Source organism: Paralichthys olivaceus, chromosome 9 (assembly GCF_024713975.1).
Source record: "Paralichthys olivaceus isolate ysfri-2021 chromosome 9, ASM2471397v2, whole genome shotgun sequence".
Classification (NCBI taxonomy): Eukaryota; Metazoa; Chordata; class Actinopteri; order Pleuronectiformes; family Paralichthyidae; genus Paralichthys; species Paralichthys olivaceus.
Window position 1 is genome coordinate 11,813,074 of NC_091101.1, and position 17,558 is coordinate 11,830,631.

At 40.0% G+C, this 17,558-nt stretch overlaps 1 protein-coding gene across 7 annotated transcripts in view; it reads right to left on the reverse strand.

Moving 5' to 3' along the window:
* gria3b (glutamate receptor, ionotropic, AMPA 3b) overlaps positions 1–17,558 on the reverse strand; it is an 86,066-nt gene that overhangs the window by 38,021 nt on the left and 30,487 nt on the right. For all 7 annotated transcript variants that reach the window (XR_011244018.1, XR_011244017.1, XM_020084038.2 and 4 more), the window contains exon 4: positions 3,399–3,586. Coding sequence is in view for 5 of the 7 variants with exons in the window: in XM_020084038.2 (XP_019939597.1) it covers positions 3,399–3,586 (188 nt within the window). In the remaining 2 variants the exon portion in view is untranslated. The remainder of the gene's footprint in view (positions 1–3,398; positions 3,587–17,558) is intronic.

Genomic DNA, 17,558 nt, shown 5'->3' on the forward strand with positions numbered 1-17,558 from the left:
TGGAAGTAACATTTAAGTGTTGTCACTGGGCAATGTGGAGCCAATTTTACATGCTTAATCAATCAAGTGTGGTTTTCAATGTTAATTTGTTAGAAAGAAAAACTAATTATTATTTATAATTATTTCTGTATGTTTGTGATTGAAAAAATTATAATTATATAATTAAAATCCCTCTGAAATCCAGGGGTACGAAGTGTAAAGCAACACACAAAGGAAATACTTGTTAATTGATATAAATACAGTACTTTGGGAAATACATTACCACTGGAAATACTTTTCCAATTTAGGGAGATTACTGAGAGACTGAAAAATTCAGTTCAGTGAACGAGTAGAGACATAAAGGCCCAAAAGAAAGAAGCATCAACAGTGACCAGATCAGAAGAGCAGCACAGAGCTTTTTTTCTTTTTTTAATGCAACAATTTGATGAAGCTCAACCGTTGCCTTCTCAAGATAACTCCATGAAACGCCATTGCCTGGTACAGAGACGTTCCTTCTGTGGCGGGATTACGTCGACTGGAATCACAAAACTAAACCACTGAGCTGATTCCCATTTCCCCCCCATCAGCGATCAGCTGCCTGAACCTGTCGTGCCTCACGACTCCTCTCACTCTCGAAGGGCAGTGACCTTGACGGATTTAAGTGACACATCGACATTGCAACACGCAGACGCCGGCCTCAGCACACACAGAGTCTCCCTCCTGTCCTCCAGAGATGACACCCAACATGTATCTGTGTTCAATCATCGGTTATTAGAACTACAGCAGCAGGTAGAAGCGGCAGGTTTTCATACAGCTGCCACATGGTGCCGTGTTTGGTGTGATAGCCCTCATGGGGGACAGTCCATCCCTGTGCCAGTGCGTAATGGTACGACCCCGATAGGGGACGGCTGCAGAGTGATGTCCAGCAGCTTCCCTGAATGCCTGTGACTCATCTATATTGGCAGGGCCAGCCAGATTATTTCAATTTACTCCGACAACAAAAAACTCCCAGACTGGGGGTGTCATTAAAACAAGGCGCTAAACTGAGCATGCTGCTGCTTTGAAGGTTAGCTATTGTGAAGGCTTTATTCCCCGTCAGCACTAAAACAAAGTTTAAAGAAAAATATATGACAGTGATAGTTGGAGGTTGAGAAGGGGAAGATGAGTCATTGATGGGGACAGACACAGAAAGAGGAGAACATCACACAGATTGCCGCCCTGCATCCTTGAAACACACACTTTAAAACACAACCATGAATATGCCCCACATGTGATTTGTAATAAATATTCAAATTTTCTCTTAAAAGCTGATGCATCTCCTTAACGCAAAGAATACGTGTCCCTGAATTTTAAAGGGAGCACATATTCAGCACAAGAATTAAATTAGACACAGCAAATTAATCCTAAAAGCAATTGTGCTTTAAACTAGGACTCTGGGATCAAATTAGATTCATAAAAAAAACAAAAAAAAACAAGTGAAACTAACAGTCGTTGAGGGGATATCGGGAGGCAGAGAGGAGCCAATATCTAAATGAATGTTAACGAGCAGAATCCAATTCGGGAGCTGATTGCCTTATAAGCAGGCGGTGGCGAGCGAGGAGGTGCGGGGTGGTGCGGGGCGAGCCAACAGAGGAGAAGCACAGCATAATAGCCACTCATCTATTCATGGTAATTGTGTTTCCCACAACTACAAGGACTGGTGGACCTTTCATTTCCTCCTCAGGCAGTGGACGTGATTGAGGAACAGACGGGTTTTTTGGAGGGGTTGTTAGAGGAGGATTAAAAAGGATGTATCATCAGTGGCTTCCCCAAATGGCTGCTCACGCTCAGACCTCTCAACCACAGGCTCTCAGGGCAGCTCTGGTTTCCAAACAAGATGGACTTAGCAACCAGATGACGCTATGCTGAGCTCCTCCGACATGAAGGAATACTGATGTGTCTCACGAATCTACAAACTTGTGTCAAACATATATTATTTAGCTCTGGGAACAGATATTACTTCTTGTAAATCATGACAAATAAAAAAAGCAGTACAAAGGATACTGACATTTTCATTCACATCATCCTGTGTATTATATGATAGGCTACTCAATCATATTCAGGATGATTCACAGCAATGGTGCCATCAATTCAGTATTGTACCTCCATACGTGAGACAAATGTAATATTTGCTTCTTTGGGGCATTTGGGGGAAAATGCTGATATATTGGCTCTGTTCAGACCTGGTATTAATATACATTAATGTACTGAGTATACGATCACCGATGGACAGATCTAAGTTCAGATGTAAATGGGGTTCAGTGTCTCGTCCTAGGACACTTTGGGGTGCGGCCAGCAGGACATGCGTGACATCATGGCGGTGTGACCGATGTTTGCGGCGGCCTCTGCTGTTACCAGCAAAGACAAATATGAAATCCAATCAGGTGGTCTGGGGCGCATGTGGCTACATTCGCTAAATACGTCCCAGCCCACATATGAAGGACCACCGAGTCAACTGTCCTCCCACCTGCTACAGTTTTACTGTGACCCCAAAGAACACATTAATTTAATATCAACACTGACCACCACATATTGACTTTTTATTTTTTTTAAAGGGTAAAATCTTATTTCACAGCTGCGCACTGACCCTGACTCACATCAACCCACTGATTCAATCACTTTCTCAGTTTCTCTGTCTCCCACCACCAACACATTGAAAAGACACATATATAAACTCAGACTGGTTTAAAAAACATAATTTGGTCTTTGTGAACAAAAACAATGTACATGTCTATTTGCATATTGAGCTGAGGACAAAGACTTGATCCACACTGTATTTTAGTTTTAAAACTCTTTGACTGAGACAGATGTTAACATCAGGTCTTAACAGGACCATTGTCAACTTTAAAAGTAAAATGAAAACAGTATGATAAGCTTTTATCGAATTATATATTTATCTAAGCATTATTAGTTAATTTTATTATTTTTGTTTTCAGTCATCAACAAATATTGAAAATGTATTATGAAAGATCTTGAAAAGATAATTGTCACTAATTGATGCTACAGAGGCTGAGATATCCTGACTTTAACTTAAGATAATGGATCAAGCAAAGAATGTGGCTCATCTGATGCGATTCACTAGCATCTATTTAACAGACCTGGAAATAAGTGAAGTGATGTCATTGGATTAATTTTCTTAAACTTGACAAAAGCTCCTCTAGAGCCACAGCAGATAAAATGGTTTCACAGTCTGAGTATTTTCAAACATGACGACCAAAGTGACTTTGGCCTATAAAATTTGCTAGACTGGCTCTTTAATATATGTTATTTTGCAAATTCTTCTTAGCAATTCAGTGACTAGAGCAGGAAGTGAACAGAGCAGGTGTTTGCTTACATAATCTTACAGTTGTTGCCACGTGCACACTGGGTCTGACGCTCACCTGTTCCAATATGGTGTTGATCCTGCCCACCTCGCAGTCAATCACAAAGCGCTTCTCCTGTCTCCTGTCCATCTCCTCAATGATGCGCTTGAACTCTGCCGCGTCCGTTGTGCTGCTGACGGAGCGAGCCGTCACCTGCCAGTTGTTGGCCACCGCTGCCTCCATGATGGCCTGCAGTATGGAGAAACCTACAGAGAGGGAGAAATGCAGAGAGGGCCCGAGAGGATTAGAAACCAAAGAGAGCAGCTCACGCTTTGGTACAAGAAGTAAGTGGCTGCTAATTTACATTATTCTGTGGAGATCTTTCCCTTGAATCCAAAGGTTAAAGGGCATCTCATTACAATCTTAAATAAGAGTCCGAAGTCTGCAGGTCAACAAAAATGTTGTCCAGAGTCTGCACTCAATGTGCGTCAATGTGTGTGAAAATATATTTACATATTGAGAAGGTAAAATCTTAATGAAGTGAAAGGACGTGGAATTGTATCTCCATATTATTAAAAGATCAGTGGGTGATGTTATTGTGCTTGTCATCGATTAAATTATGGCATTTAGCTCAGCCACATGTTCACTTTGACAGGGGCGGCGAGACACACTGCGGCCCGTGTCTCCTCTGAGGATTGTGCCGACTCATTTAAAGATAAAGACAATGAAAGATTCATACAAGCCAGTGGTGGGAAGAAATTATTATGCGACCAGAAGAATGGAGAACGAGCTCTTCTAATGATTTATTCACACGTGAAATATTTTCATTTAACAAAGCTCTCGGAAACACATACGGTCAAATCACACACCACGGGATGAATAATGCAATCCTTTATCTGGAGGGATAGATTGCATGTAGCATACGCTGAAATAAAATTTGCTCAACTCTTCTCTAATGTACAGGGGGCGAAAGGGAACATGAAGGTTATTAATGAAAACCAAGCACATATGCTGGTATTTCATTAAGCCACAGACAATGCAATTCAAACTGTATGTACAATAAGCTTCTTTTCAATATCTCCATTCATTTTTCATGATCCGCGATTTCTGTAGCTGATACAGAAAAAAAAGAAGGGTCCAGCGACCGCGAATTCAGGCACACATACAGATTTAATATGACGATTAAAATAGTTGCAAGTGATTGGGTATTATGTAAATTGTCTGACACAGTCTGAGCAGCAGCGGGCAAAGTAAACATTTATCATAAATTTTTTTACTGTGAGCCATTTCCCTCTACAGCCTTATCTCCATAAACCGGCTGCAGACAACCAACAAAGCCGGCACAGAGAGCAAAGAAACAAGAAGAGCTATAACAAGAAAACCACTTTCTGTTCATTTCTCTGGTTTCGCATTTTTTTTATTTCCATTCCATCTGAATGGTCAAGCAGCCTTGTTATTTTTTTTTGAGTTTTTTTCCTTGACTTGGAAATGCTCTGAGACGGCCGCTCTGTGTGCGTCTGCACTCCCGCTGTGACGCCACCACTGCAGCACACAGCCGCATCTTCAACGGATGACCTTTTGGCGAGCTGCACAGCGAGCAGTGGAGGCTGACGCACGGTGTGTCATCTGTCCAGAGGAGCAATGGCGTACCGCCTGGAGACATCAACATGTCAGACCTCAAGGTTATCTGGCAACCCGGTAATCAGGTCACATCTCAGGAGATGAGTCTTAGTTTACTATAGTTTGTGAATGTAACTTGTAGCATGACACAGAGTTCACATGATGTGTTGATGGCATGTAGAGGCACACGTCCCTCTGCGGGTTCTGGGTCACAGACCGATCAAGACTAGCAACACCTGCTACATCTGAAGTGAAATAAGTCTGGACAATAAGAATAAGAAGGCAGCAGTTAGGATTTAGGATTTTTCTAAATCGGCTACACAGTTAAAAACGGCTACATCCATACTACTCTGACTACACAAGCCTTTTGGATCCATGCCAGTTTTAATCACCTTCCATAAAAAAGAATTCATGTACACTGGGAATGTGTGTGCTGGTGTAAATAGGAATTACTTGAATAATAGTTTCCCCTACAAGTAAGCATCATTGTTTTATCATTGTAAAATACTAAATATAACTGCAAAACATCTGCTAGCAAAGGCAGGAGGGTAAGCAACACTTCTATACAGTCTATGGTTCTACCCTGGTAGCCGAGGCTAATGGAATCAGCGAAGGCTCCATCATGACTTAGCAGCTTTGCTGGAGTCATGGTAGCATTTCGGAACGTCTGTGTTTGAGTGGCTCTAAAACTCTGCAGTGTTGTGGACCGCAAGCGTATCCGTAGCAGAGATGACAAAGCAAAGCCACACATTGCATACGTTCTGAAAATTGTGCCTTGTTCAAGCACATTGTGTTTTAAAAAAAAAAAAACTAAATCTAAATTCTTAAAAGGTTGTCATATTCATGGTGAGTATTCTTGCTCAGTGATAAAAAAAAAAGACTGCTGACAGGGGCACTGAAGGAGCCAGACAGATTTCAGCTGGGGCCAGTGCCCTCCTGGTCTCACTCCTGGATCTGCCCCTGGAAGGCGGGGAGGTCTGAAGGCACAACACTGTCAAATGTAGTTGAATTTTTTACCTGGACAAAAGCCACAGTTTTACTCTGGGGAGAAAAAAAACCTGAGGTGAAAACATCAGCAGTATCATCATTTTTAAATGAGCACAGTCTCTCGTGCACTTTATCTTCCACTTTACCTAAAGGAAAAGTTACAGAATGAAGGTTTGAATAACGCAGATGCATTATTCATTTTCCAGAAGCATATGCTTAGAACCTCGCCGACCACAAGCCAGCTGGATAACATGGCAGTGTTCCCGGCAATAAAAGCTCCTCACTTTGAGAGATGTCATGTAGATTAACTGGGTCGAAACGCTCTCTGTTGGTTTTGCAGTGTCAAAGATTACGGCTGGTGAAGGTAAAAATGACAATGAGCCTTTTCACTAAACATATTCACAGTGGTTGTGTGGACATGTCAGGCTGGGTTAAAATGATAGGGTGGATATTTGGTTCAGGGCTGAAAGTATCTTCTTGTTTACCACTTCTTTTCCTGTGCTGCTTCAAACGCACAGTAACATGTGTTAGATGATTTTTAAATAGCAAAAGAACATACAAATGCTCACAGGGGAAAGCCCCAGGGATATGGGCCTCATATATGTAACTATCTACAGTGCTCTTTCAAAAAAATAAATAAAAATCTGTGCATTTCCTATTTCCATTTCTGAGGTGCAAAAGGAAAAAAAAAACATGAATAATGCCAACTCTTATGTGAAAGAGGGAAACAATGTCCTGTCAATCAGATTAGAATCACAGAGGGCTTTTATTTTGAAATTGCTGATTTGCGCGTTCCTCTCCCTGTGCCTCGGGTGTCCCCTGAACTGTGTGGGAACAATTGGATTCATTTAAGATTCACAGAAGATTCCATGGCTGCCTAGTTTTACATTTGTATGGAAATTAAGAGATGGAATCTGGTGGTGGTAAATAGTCTGTCCAGAAATGGATGGCTCCTGTTTTTTCTTCTCTTTTTTTTTTTTAACGTCAGCAGAAAAGTTTGTGTTCCCTGATTTAGACTTCAAAATCAAAACTGACTTAATCCTTGGAGCAGAATTTAATCTAACAGCAGCTGCAAAACTGATAGTTGTTTCTTCATCTCCTCCAGCAAGTCAAAATAAAAAAAACATTTCATTATTCCATGCTTCTCTGCATGCTTTTAGGTCCGACAATTCACTTCATCTGACCGGACTCCATTCCAGCTTCAGCCAATCAATGGATTCAACCACCTCGGCAGACCATCATAAATGCTTTTTCAAGTGATCTTCATTTCCAGCACCGAGAGAAGCAATAAATCCCATTCACCTCCATGAGCCCCACAGCTGCGTCGTATCTAAAATTGTGGTACAGTCAACTACATAAATTATGGAAAACAACAACTCGATTTTCTTATCACCACCTATAAATCCCTGTGGTATGAACCAAGTGACAACGTGTTGCAGTTTCTGCTGATCATGCTCCTCAGTGGTAATCATACCATCGACACAACGTATAGCTGCGAGATGCTCTTATACTCTGCAGCCAGTCACATGTCATGAAGACATACATATATACGTGTAGCAGGGTACAGTGTATATATTGATATTGATGTATATATTTCTATTTTATACTAAAGCTAAACTTTATCTTGTTTTTATTACACCGTATTACTATCAATTTATTTTTGACTATTGAAATAGTGGTTGTCTGTATATAAAGATGGACGACACTTCCATTTCCTTACAATATCCAGAAATGGAGCTAAAATATCCTGGATATGATGACTGCAGTGACGTAGTAGTATTGATACACAGTTTTTATATCTAATTAAAACCTTATTTACCGGAAAAAAATTAGCACTTGAACAGTCATCAGTGTAATGAGAACTACTGTCAATGACATATACCATCTTTGACAAAATGATTAGATGTGTACTCTGACTTTTAAGTCTGGTCCATGTCCCATCCACTAACATAGAGAGACGCAGGATTCATGACATATAATGCAGCCAGCCACCAGGGGGCAATCAAGCGGAATGCTGTAGTTGTTATAGAGCCTGAATGATTTATCAGTCGGCTTATATGAGCCTTTCTCAGAAATATCATTATTGTCAATGTCACTGTGTTTGTAGATAAAATAACTTGTATTTTGCAGAACAATGCTAACTAAAATGTATTTTTGTTTAAATACGACATATAAAAGGTTATTTTCTTAATTGGTTGTATTTGTGTTTTCTTTTTATTTACAGTTATTTCTGGTAACATTTATAGGCAAACATTCGACATAAGCTAACGACATCTTAGGAATCATTGCCAATTCTAAAATAATTTTACAATTGATATAATTCTAAAATATATGTTGGCCAATGTAGGACGTTTTTTACTCCCTAATATCAGTCACATCAATGGCTCCCAAAATCAGTTTCAGTCACCTGGTGTAATACTGTACATGAAAATAAAATTTGCGACAGTTGAGTTTTATATGGCTGAGATGCACATAGAGTCAAATACATATTGTTCAGTGATGCGTATGGGTGTTTGCTTTATACTTTTGTGCATATACATAATAATGTAATAATTGTAATTTTTTTTTCATCTGGAGCCTGTGTGACCTGTGTTTACCCAGAAATCCCTGCACTGTGCTCAGCCCCAGGAGACGTTTTGGTGTATCTTCACAGAAGCATACATTCAGCCTTGGTTTCACAGGCTTCATCTGAAGTGAGCATGCGGCAGAGTTAATATTCACAGAACACTGACAGCACTCTGGACAAACGGTGGGAGAGAGCTGAGGAGAGAGTGGGAGCACCAGAGCCAGAGGGATATCTGAGAGGAGGGCAGGTCTGAATCTAGTTTTATTAAACATTGGGAAACGGTTCCAGCTAAAACAGGAAACCTCGAACACACTTGAAACCACTGTGTGGTTTGTGAAGCGGTCTATAAACAGCTGAGATGGGTGAACACTCACTTATTTTAGTATTTTTCCTTTACATCTATTTCATTAAATTGCAGAGATTTCAAATCCCAGCAGAGCCTGATGACATCCGTGTGCTTATAAATCATTTGCTGTTGCGAATAAGATGTCGTGGCAGCGTAGCGTACAGCGGCTCACTGAGAGCTGCAGTCTTCTTCCTCGTCTGTGAACCGGATCTTAACAGGATGAGTTTTGAAGCGTCACCCGTGGCGGCTCAGCAGTAATTGAATTGAGTTGCATCTAATCTCATTGCCCGGCTCCTTTGGTTCCCTGCCTCTCATTAGGGTTCGGTGCAGAGTGTCACAGGGCTTCATCTCTGCCTCTCACTCACAACCCTCTCTCATATCTCACAACACATCCAGGCTAACTAGACGAATCACAGGAGCCATATTTCTCCAAGAATACAACTTAGCGATAGTCTTAACTCACTGTTACTCTTAGAGAATCAGCTACACCATTAGCTCATATCACATTGTGTCATTACACTGTGTCCTCACTGCATTACACTAATCCACATCAATCCAAAATCTAATCTACCAATCTGATCAAATAATGACACATTAGAAAATAAGTCACCGTTACCCACACTGCAGCTCACTCTAAATAAGGGGAACTGCACGAGAGGAATGATGGGTATACGCTACAATATGATCTGAACTCATCAGTGAAGGATCAAAATCGTAGGCACACACATGAGGCAGCGCTTGTTGAGCCGACAGTAAATGTGGCTGCTCTCCTCTCTAACTTGCCAATCCTCTGGTAAATGAGGGTCTTTGGCAGGCCGCAACGCCCTGCTGAGCACTGCCCGGGGTCTCAGAGGGCATCAGAAACAACTGAGCTGAAACCACAAAGATAATGACCTCGGCTCATAATTGTGGGCTGGTTTGATAAAAAGAAAAGTGAACTTTACAGAGGCAACACTGACAACATATCCATGAAGGGTCAGTTCATTCAAATTACAGAGGAAAAATCTATTTGATTTACGTTTACTAAATATTGTACTAAATACTGGATATCATTTACTTCTATTGGTATTAAGCCATACTGTAATCTGTAATGGAGGCAGAACTCCGAACAGAACAACTGTAGAAACCATCTGCATGACTATGTCATAGACTGTATATAAAGATGGACCATGAACAGCTCCCAAGAGGTTACGCCAAAGCACATTGATCGCCCCCTGGTGGATGGCTGATCCTCCATGTTAGCAGATGGGACATGGATCAAAATAAATACTCAAAGTACATGTCAAATACATATTTCTCAGGGATAGTTACTGTCATTTTATGTAGTTTTTACCACAATGATCTAAGTTCACATTTTTTTTTGGTTTATAGTACAGGACGAAAAGCCATGTTTGACAGCTGAGACTGACTCGTGATTGGTCAAGAACTTGTAGCGTTGGGACCTCGATATCAAAGCTCCATCCCCTGATCGCTACTGCACAGACTCTGGCTCCAAATGCACAAGATGGCAGCGTTCTTATCTGAAATATGTTATCTTCAATTCTGGACATTACTTCATGCATTACGGCATGACGGCACTTACTATCTATAACTAAGACTTGCATATCTGAGAATTGTTTGCACTTTTAGTACAGTTGGCCCAGACAGGGCAGCCTCACTGGCACTACAGAGTTCGAAGTGGGGACATTGAGTTTGTTTATTGACTCAAGGATTCATCTTCCCTCTCTCCCACAATTAAACCATCACGCTGATATGGAACCGAGACGAAACCAGTCCACCCCCAGGAAAGAGTTGTGCACGTAAGAGAGATTTACGACAGAAGCCTGGTGGATCAAAACAGGACCGATTGGACACAAGGCAAATGGGAACAAACAAACAAAATCTCCACAGAATGAAAATGAGTTCAGTGAGACCTCATCTCTGATTAATATTGACTGTTTTGTTTCTCCAGGGAGGAAAACATCAAAAGAACTGTTTTCATCAGCAGACACACACACACTCTCTTTCTCCTTTCCTTTTTAGATAACACTCATAAATCACGACTCACACTCCTGAAGCCGTGTAACAGGAGAGTTCTTCTCTTTAAACACTTGTCTGAATTAAAATAAAATATCTGATCCACCAGGAATAACCTCAATACTACTCAGCAAATGTTTTACACTGTTTAAAAAAACCCACCTACCTTTACCCTTTTAAGTGGCAAAATGAATAATAATTAAATATTTAAGGCAACTTCTACCTTATGACCACCATCCTCCAAACAATACACAACTATTTATTTATTGTATTGTAATTGTAACAACTGTTGAGAAATATTTGATTGGTCATGAATCATCGTATGATTTTGACAGTTTGGAATGACGTAGCTATGAAATTGTATTTTCATTTCCCGTCATGTTAATGGCTCAGCGTTGGATGTGGGGCTTTAGCACACACACCACATATAATATATAAATAAACTCTTCCCTTCTCTTGTTGAAACATAGAGAGAAGACTGACAGCATCTTCTGGGGAAACAAAACCACAGGGATCGTTGTGCGCCTCACTTCTTACTATTTTAAAAGAAAGTGCATTTCTTTCCCTTTCTATGCTGCTCTTCTGTCATTTTGCCCATGGCTGTTTTGTTCTTTCTTTTGCCTTGTTTTCCAAATAATTTCTCCTATATGTGTAATTTATTTCATCTATTCTACAAACCAAGTTAACGACAAACTCAGTCAGAGGAGCCTTCGAATAATTATGTATTGCCTCGGTGTAGCTTTGATGGTTTTTGAAGGTTTTCTTCTAAGGTGATCTACCAAAGTACAGTGATTAATCATCAACACACCAGCTACACACCGCCTACTCAGGACCAACGCTTCAACTCAACAGTGCTGAAGGAGGAGGGTCTGCTGATAAGACTTCCAAAAGCTGAAACAGCTGAACCAGTTTCGCTGGGAAAGCCTGTTTTAGAGTTATTCTAAATTAAATTAAAAGTATGTAAAATGTATTTTGATTATAAGGGGTTGATTGATCATTAGTCAAAATGTTAATTTATGTACATCTTAGTGTCCTTTCGTAGCATAGCCTTCCAAAATAAACATATCCTGACCCATCATTGTCGAATTTTTCACATTGTTCGATTTTCCAGCCGCTGATTGTCCTTTTGCCCACTTTGCAGCTTAACTTGATTATCAGCCATCACATTTATCCTGTGTTAGAGGATAAAACTTCATCTTCCTTGATTAGGACTGATGCCTGCAGGTTGAGCCTGGACATCCATTGAATTGGGAAGTCACAGCATCTGGTATTAGACTGATTGGATAGCTGGTACTACATAAATCTTTCCTACAACATAAGGTGGCGCCACCTAAACAAACGCTAATTGGAAAAGCATCACAATTAGCACAGAGCAGAGCAGAGTTTAGAATAAGGTTGTAGACAATTACACCAGTTCTGTTTATCAAGTGCTTTGGTAGCACAAGGTAGAAATGGCTTCTGGAATTCAGAAAAGATTATGTTGACTAAGCTAAAGTTATGTTTAAATTTGGTATTATATATCTGACCCCAGGATAACATCACAGAAATGTTGATCCCTTAAGTGCCTGTTCGCAGCCTCAGCTTCTCAGGTGTTCCAAAGTCGAGGCTGAAAAGTAAAGGTGACCGTGCTTTTGTCATCAGGGCCCCTCAGCTTTGGAATGACCTAGAGATAAGACTCACAGAGTCAGTGACTTCTTTTAAATCTCTTCTTAAACCCCATTTTATAGACTTACTTTCATGTGATGCCGTCTTCTTTACCGTTTTCTGAACACTTATTTATTTGATGATTTTCATCATCTTTTTACTGCTTTTATGTGATTTTCAAGTGACATAGTCCTAAATTTATTTTTTGAATTGAACACTACTTCGTTTTTCGACCATATCAGTGTTGTTGCCAGGCTTTCTTGTCACATTACATCCTGTCCATTGTTATTACTTTGTAAACTCTGTTTTTAAAGGTGCTATATAATTAAAGTTTATTATTATTATTATTATTGTTATAGTAATAATTATAATTTATATAATTGATAAAAAAAAATACTGATATATTTAAGTAAATCCTTGCAGACTACGTGGCCTTGGAGACATCGAGTAACAAGACTACGAGCTGCCTTCACCATGGGGATTCTACAAATGCCTATTTAAATCCCTCCAGCCGTCAAAGTCTCACTCTTCATTAACTACATCTCTACACATGTAAAAATCCATAAATACTCCCAGAGATGCTTTGTATCAGTGTTAAAGTTGAGGAAGACAAAATAACAGTATTTAGGCATACTAACACTCACCAGGCTCTGAGGATCCCAACAGTGTTTGTGCTGTGGAGATCAAAAGATAAAGCTTTATATTTCCTTTCATTAGTCATCTGGCAAAGGCCCACACTTTGTTTAAAACAAGCTGTAGTTTGTTGGACTTGTAGGACAGAAAGTCCTCTTGCAAACGAGATACAGTATCAGCAAACAAGAGTCAAATCAAGCAGCTCTAAGCAGCTTTTTAATACCTGACAATTAATACTCTGTCCTGAGCAGATATTATATTTCAATTCTCAAATAATTATGATGCTTATTTGACGTTCAGTTACCTCTGCTAAGGAGGTTGTGTTTCCTCCCCTGTCTGTTTGTTTGTTGGTTGTATGTTTGTATGGAAACAAGATTACGCAAAACATAATGGATGGATTACAACGATATTTGGTGGAAGATCAAAGATCAGATCCAAATAATAATTTGTTTAGTGAATTTATGAGTGATTTCAAATGAGGCCTTGGTGGAGATATGTACTCTCTTAGTTTGTTTGACTGTTAGTTTGCAAAATTACACAAAAACTACAAAATGTATTACCACAAAACTTGCTGGAAGGATGTGGTATAGGTCAGGGGGTGGACTTAAGAATTTGTTTTCTGTTTCTTTAGCATCAGGAAATAGTTATGGATCTTGATTAAAATAATCAGGCATATTTAAGGCACTGCTATCTGAGTGTGAATTTCGATGCAGCTTGAATGAATTTCAGCGGACTATTTAGCCTTAGCAGAGATATGCGCTCTCTACTGTGTGCAATTCAAGTTACTATGCATATTTTCCATTTATTCTCTATTATATAATATATATGCTTACACAATTTTATTTTCATATTTAACCCTGTTCAACACTTTGGTCAACTGTGGTTGTTTTAAACATGTTATATACATAAACCTTGGCTTAACTTAAATTTTGAAAAAATATATTATTAGAAACCAAGGCATTACCCATATGTGAGAGGAAATAAATGTTGTATAGAAGCAGTGTGTGCTCCTCCACTTCTCGATGGTAGAAATGCAGCGTTCACCGTGAAGCGAATGCCAAAGTAGCCCGAAAAGTGTGTAGCCAAGACTTTGAAGTGGGGTTTACAGTAGGCCTACAACCGAAACAGTTTCGCTGCCAAGTGTTGTCCTGATCAAAAATATAGTGCATGACAAATCAAACAGAAGCAGCGTGATGTCTATATATCTTCAGAAGTACATACATGCAGGAGGGAGGAGAGTAGCGCTTTTCCACTTTGAAAATCCTCCCACAGACTTTTCAGAGCTCCTCCATCTCCCTCAGTCTTTCTTTTGTTTCCGTCTCTCACTCTCATATATAATGTAACATGCACTGATGGACATGTGTGTGTGTATGTGTGTGTGTGTCGGAAGGGATTGATCAAGTGCAGCGCGAAAGCCACTGAGCAGCTTTGCCTAATGAGCTCAAACTGAGAAAGAGAAAGCGCTACCTCTCACGACAAAAGGTCAAGCAATAATTCTGCTCATGTTGACTCTTGTGGACGACGTATACTTTTTATTTGTTGTTTTCAAACCAACAAATTGGCCCTGTAACATCAAAGCATTCAACCTCTACTCCACCTGCTCTAACCAAAGGCCGGGGCATTTTGTGGTAATGAAAAAACAGAAGAAGCTCCCAGCAGCAATTTCATGGCTGCTGAAGCTACCAGTGGGTAGGTGGTAAAATGGCTTTATTCCAGGTTCAGTTAAAAGAGGACACTGAGAGAGCACAGAGGTTTATTGTGTGCTTATTGTGACAGACGATGGCTCTCATCAGTTTGTTTTTTTAAAGGCACAGGTGCTTGACTTGCAGTTTTTCACGGGGTTACTGAGTTACAGAGGTGGCCGCTGCAGGTTGGACCATCTGTATATCGGGATGTCACTTTGGCACTGAAGCCAGTTTATGTGTGCAAAATAAAAGAGAGAAAATGCCAGTGGTGCATGGCTTCATTCACATTGCTTTAATATTATTTTTCTCGCGCGTTTCGCGGCTTCTCTGATGTGCCCTTTCTTGTCAGCGTGTCCAAGCTGATTTACTCTCCTGATGCATGCATAATTTAGTTGCTATGAAGCCGGTGTGAAGGAGAGGGCCCACTAAAGCACAAGAGGCATATGTGTGTGTATAAAGTCTCAGCTGGGGGCAGCTGATGTGCCGTTATAGTGGCTGTGATGAGACCACAAAGCCAAGGAAACAAGCTGCGGTGTATGATATAGACATAGTTGCAGTTGGGAGCTGGCATTCACACTTATTATCTCACATAGCGAGCCATGAGGATAAATCAACAAATATGGGCGACCATATTGCACTTGACTGGACATTATTTGTGATGAATGTGTTAGAATGGCATGAAAATGGCTCATATAACGAATTGAAAGGAGAACGACAGCTGATGGTGAAATATTGTCTTTGGTTTATCACGGTTGTTAAAGTGTAAACTTCAGAGCTGCTGCAAACCAAACTAGTGATGGTGGGTAATCATTCCACTTAACTTTATGTGTTTTAGTTACATCCTCCAAGCAGGTTGTGTGTTCGCCTGCGATTGTTTGTTTAACCAGATCACCACGAAACTTGGTTTGCAGAATCGGTCAGGAAAGGAACCTGTCACATTTTGGTACATTTTGGAGTGTGACAAAATGGATGCAGCTTGAATTGAATTTATGATTGAGGTCTCGTGCTCTGCCATTCTAGTTTACATGTGTATTTATGACTCTATTGTTTTATTTGCTTGTTTTTAATTGGGTGTGGTCTTCTAATCATGGGTTTGCTGTACAAATGTACAGTATGAATACAGTTCTGGGAACAAATATATTATCCACACATATTTGTAATTATATATGATAGGTCTTTTTATTTTAGGTTGCCTTTTAAGAACTGGCTTGGGACAACAAATGAAAATTAACCTATACATCTAATTCATTTATAGTATTTAATGTGTTGATCACTGTCCCTATAAAATAAAATATAATAAAAAAGTGAATATGAAAACATGTCCGCATGCTTTTTTAACAGGTCATACTGAAGCACACAGAAACAGTCATTTCATGTCTGTTTCTGTCTGTGTAATTATGGAGTTTGGCCAAAAATTAATACATCTGCTGGTGTATCACACGGCTTGATTTGTTTTGTTGTTGTCCACAGTGACGCCAAACCACTAACAATCAAATTAAAGGACAGACTTGATTTGGTTTGCCATCAAAGACATCGAGTCGAGCAGCGGGAGGCATTTATTGTTTCACTCTTTTAGGGGAACAAAGGCAACTGTCTCCCGATGGCCAATTAGAGGGATTGCTGGAAGAAAAGGGAGCAAGGTTCGCTGTAGCTGTATCTGCCTGATTGCCCCCCCACCCTTCATATCTGCCCTTCTATCTACAGTAACTTGGCAGGATTTAGAAGAGATGCGCCTACGTGGGGGTCATCAAATCCTCCCATTCACAAGCCTGGTGGCCATGTTGGCACATCGCTCTGCCCATTGTGCCAGGCTTCTGTTAACGGCTGATCTAACAGTGTCTGCGGTGAGTTATGAGGGCTTACTACAAAGCCAAGTAGGCCTTGATTGATGCAGCCATCAGTCTGATCGATTATTTTCTTTTTAATGTTTTGATGTGTGCAAATCGTTTCACTACCCAACATTAGCAGCTGTAATCTAATGCTGAGAATTCTCAGCTACTTCCTTATGATTTAAAAAACCTCTTTCATATCAAGTGCATGTGCACAAACACAGGATATGTTTCCTTTATGTCTGATTTTAATACAGACCCTAATCCAGTCTGCACTGTTTATTAAATAGACTGTATCTACAAGTGTCAGTACTTAACAACTCTGCCCGGACACATACATACACATACATGCAGCTTTAATGGCTGAATTATAATAGCTGAGCCAATAGATTGAAAATTAAAAAATATACTCAACAGTGCCCTTCGAACACTTATTAACTAAAAATGAAATATAATGAAAGCCTGAATATGAAAAGGCTTTATTTCTAATGCCTTTTGAATAAAGAGAAGATGTAGGGAGATGATTTACGGTAGCTGCACATTAGCCTGTCAAAATCATTATGGACTATCGCTGTCCTTTGTTTCAAATCTGCTGAAAGGCTCAAATCAATTGTGCTGTTTGAGACATTAGTTACACTGATTCTACACGTGCCTCAAGTTTTACACATCACACAAACGGCACGTCAGCAAAGGGGGCATGTCCCCTGTCAGTGCTGCACTGGTTCCACTCAGTCATTTGTGCCACACACAGTTCGGATCTTTTGCCTGAGTAAACTGCACCTAAATACAGTTGAGACATTAAAAGTGTTCTTCTTTGAAGTTATTGTGGTTTTCGTGGAACTGCATACTGTAGATTACAGCAAATCAATGTTTTGTCTTTTTAAAATAAGTGTATTGAAATGGCTTAAATGT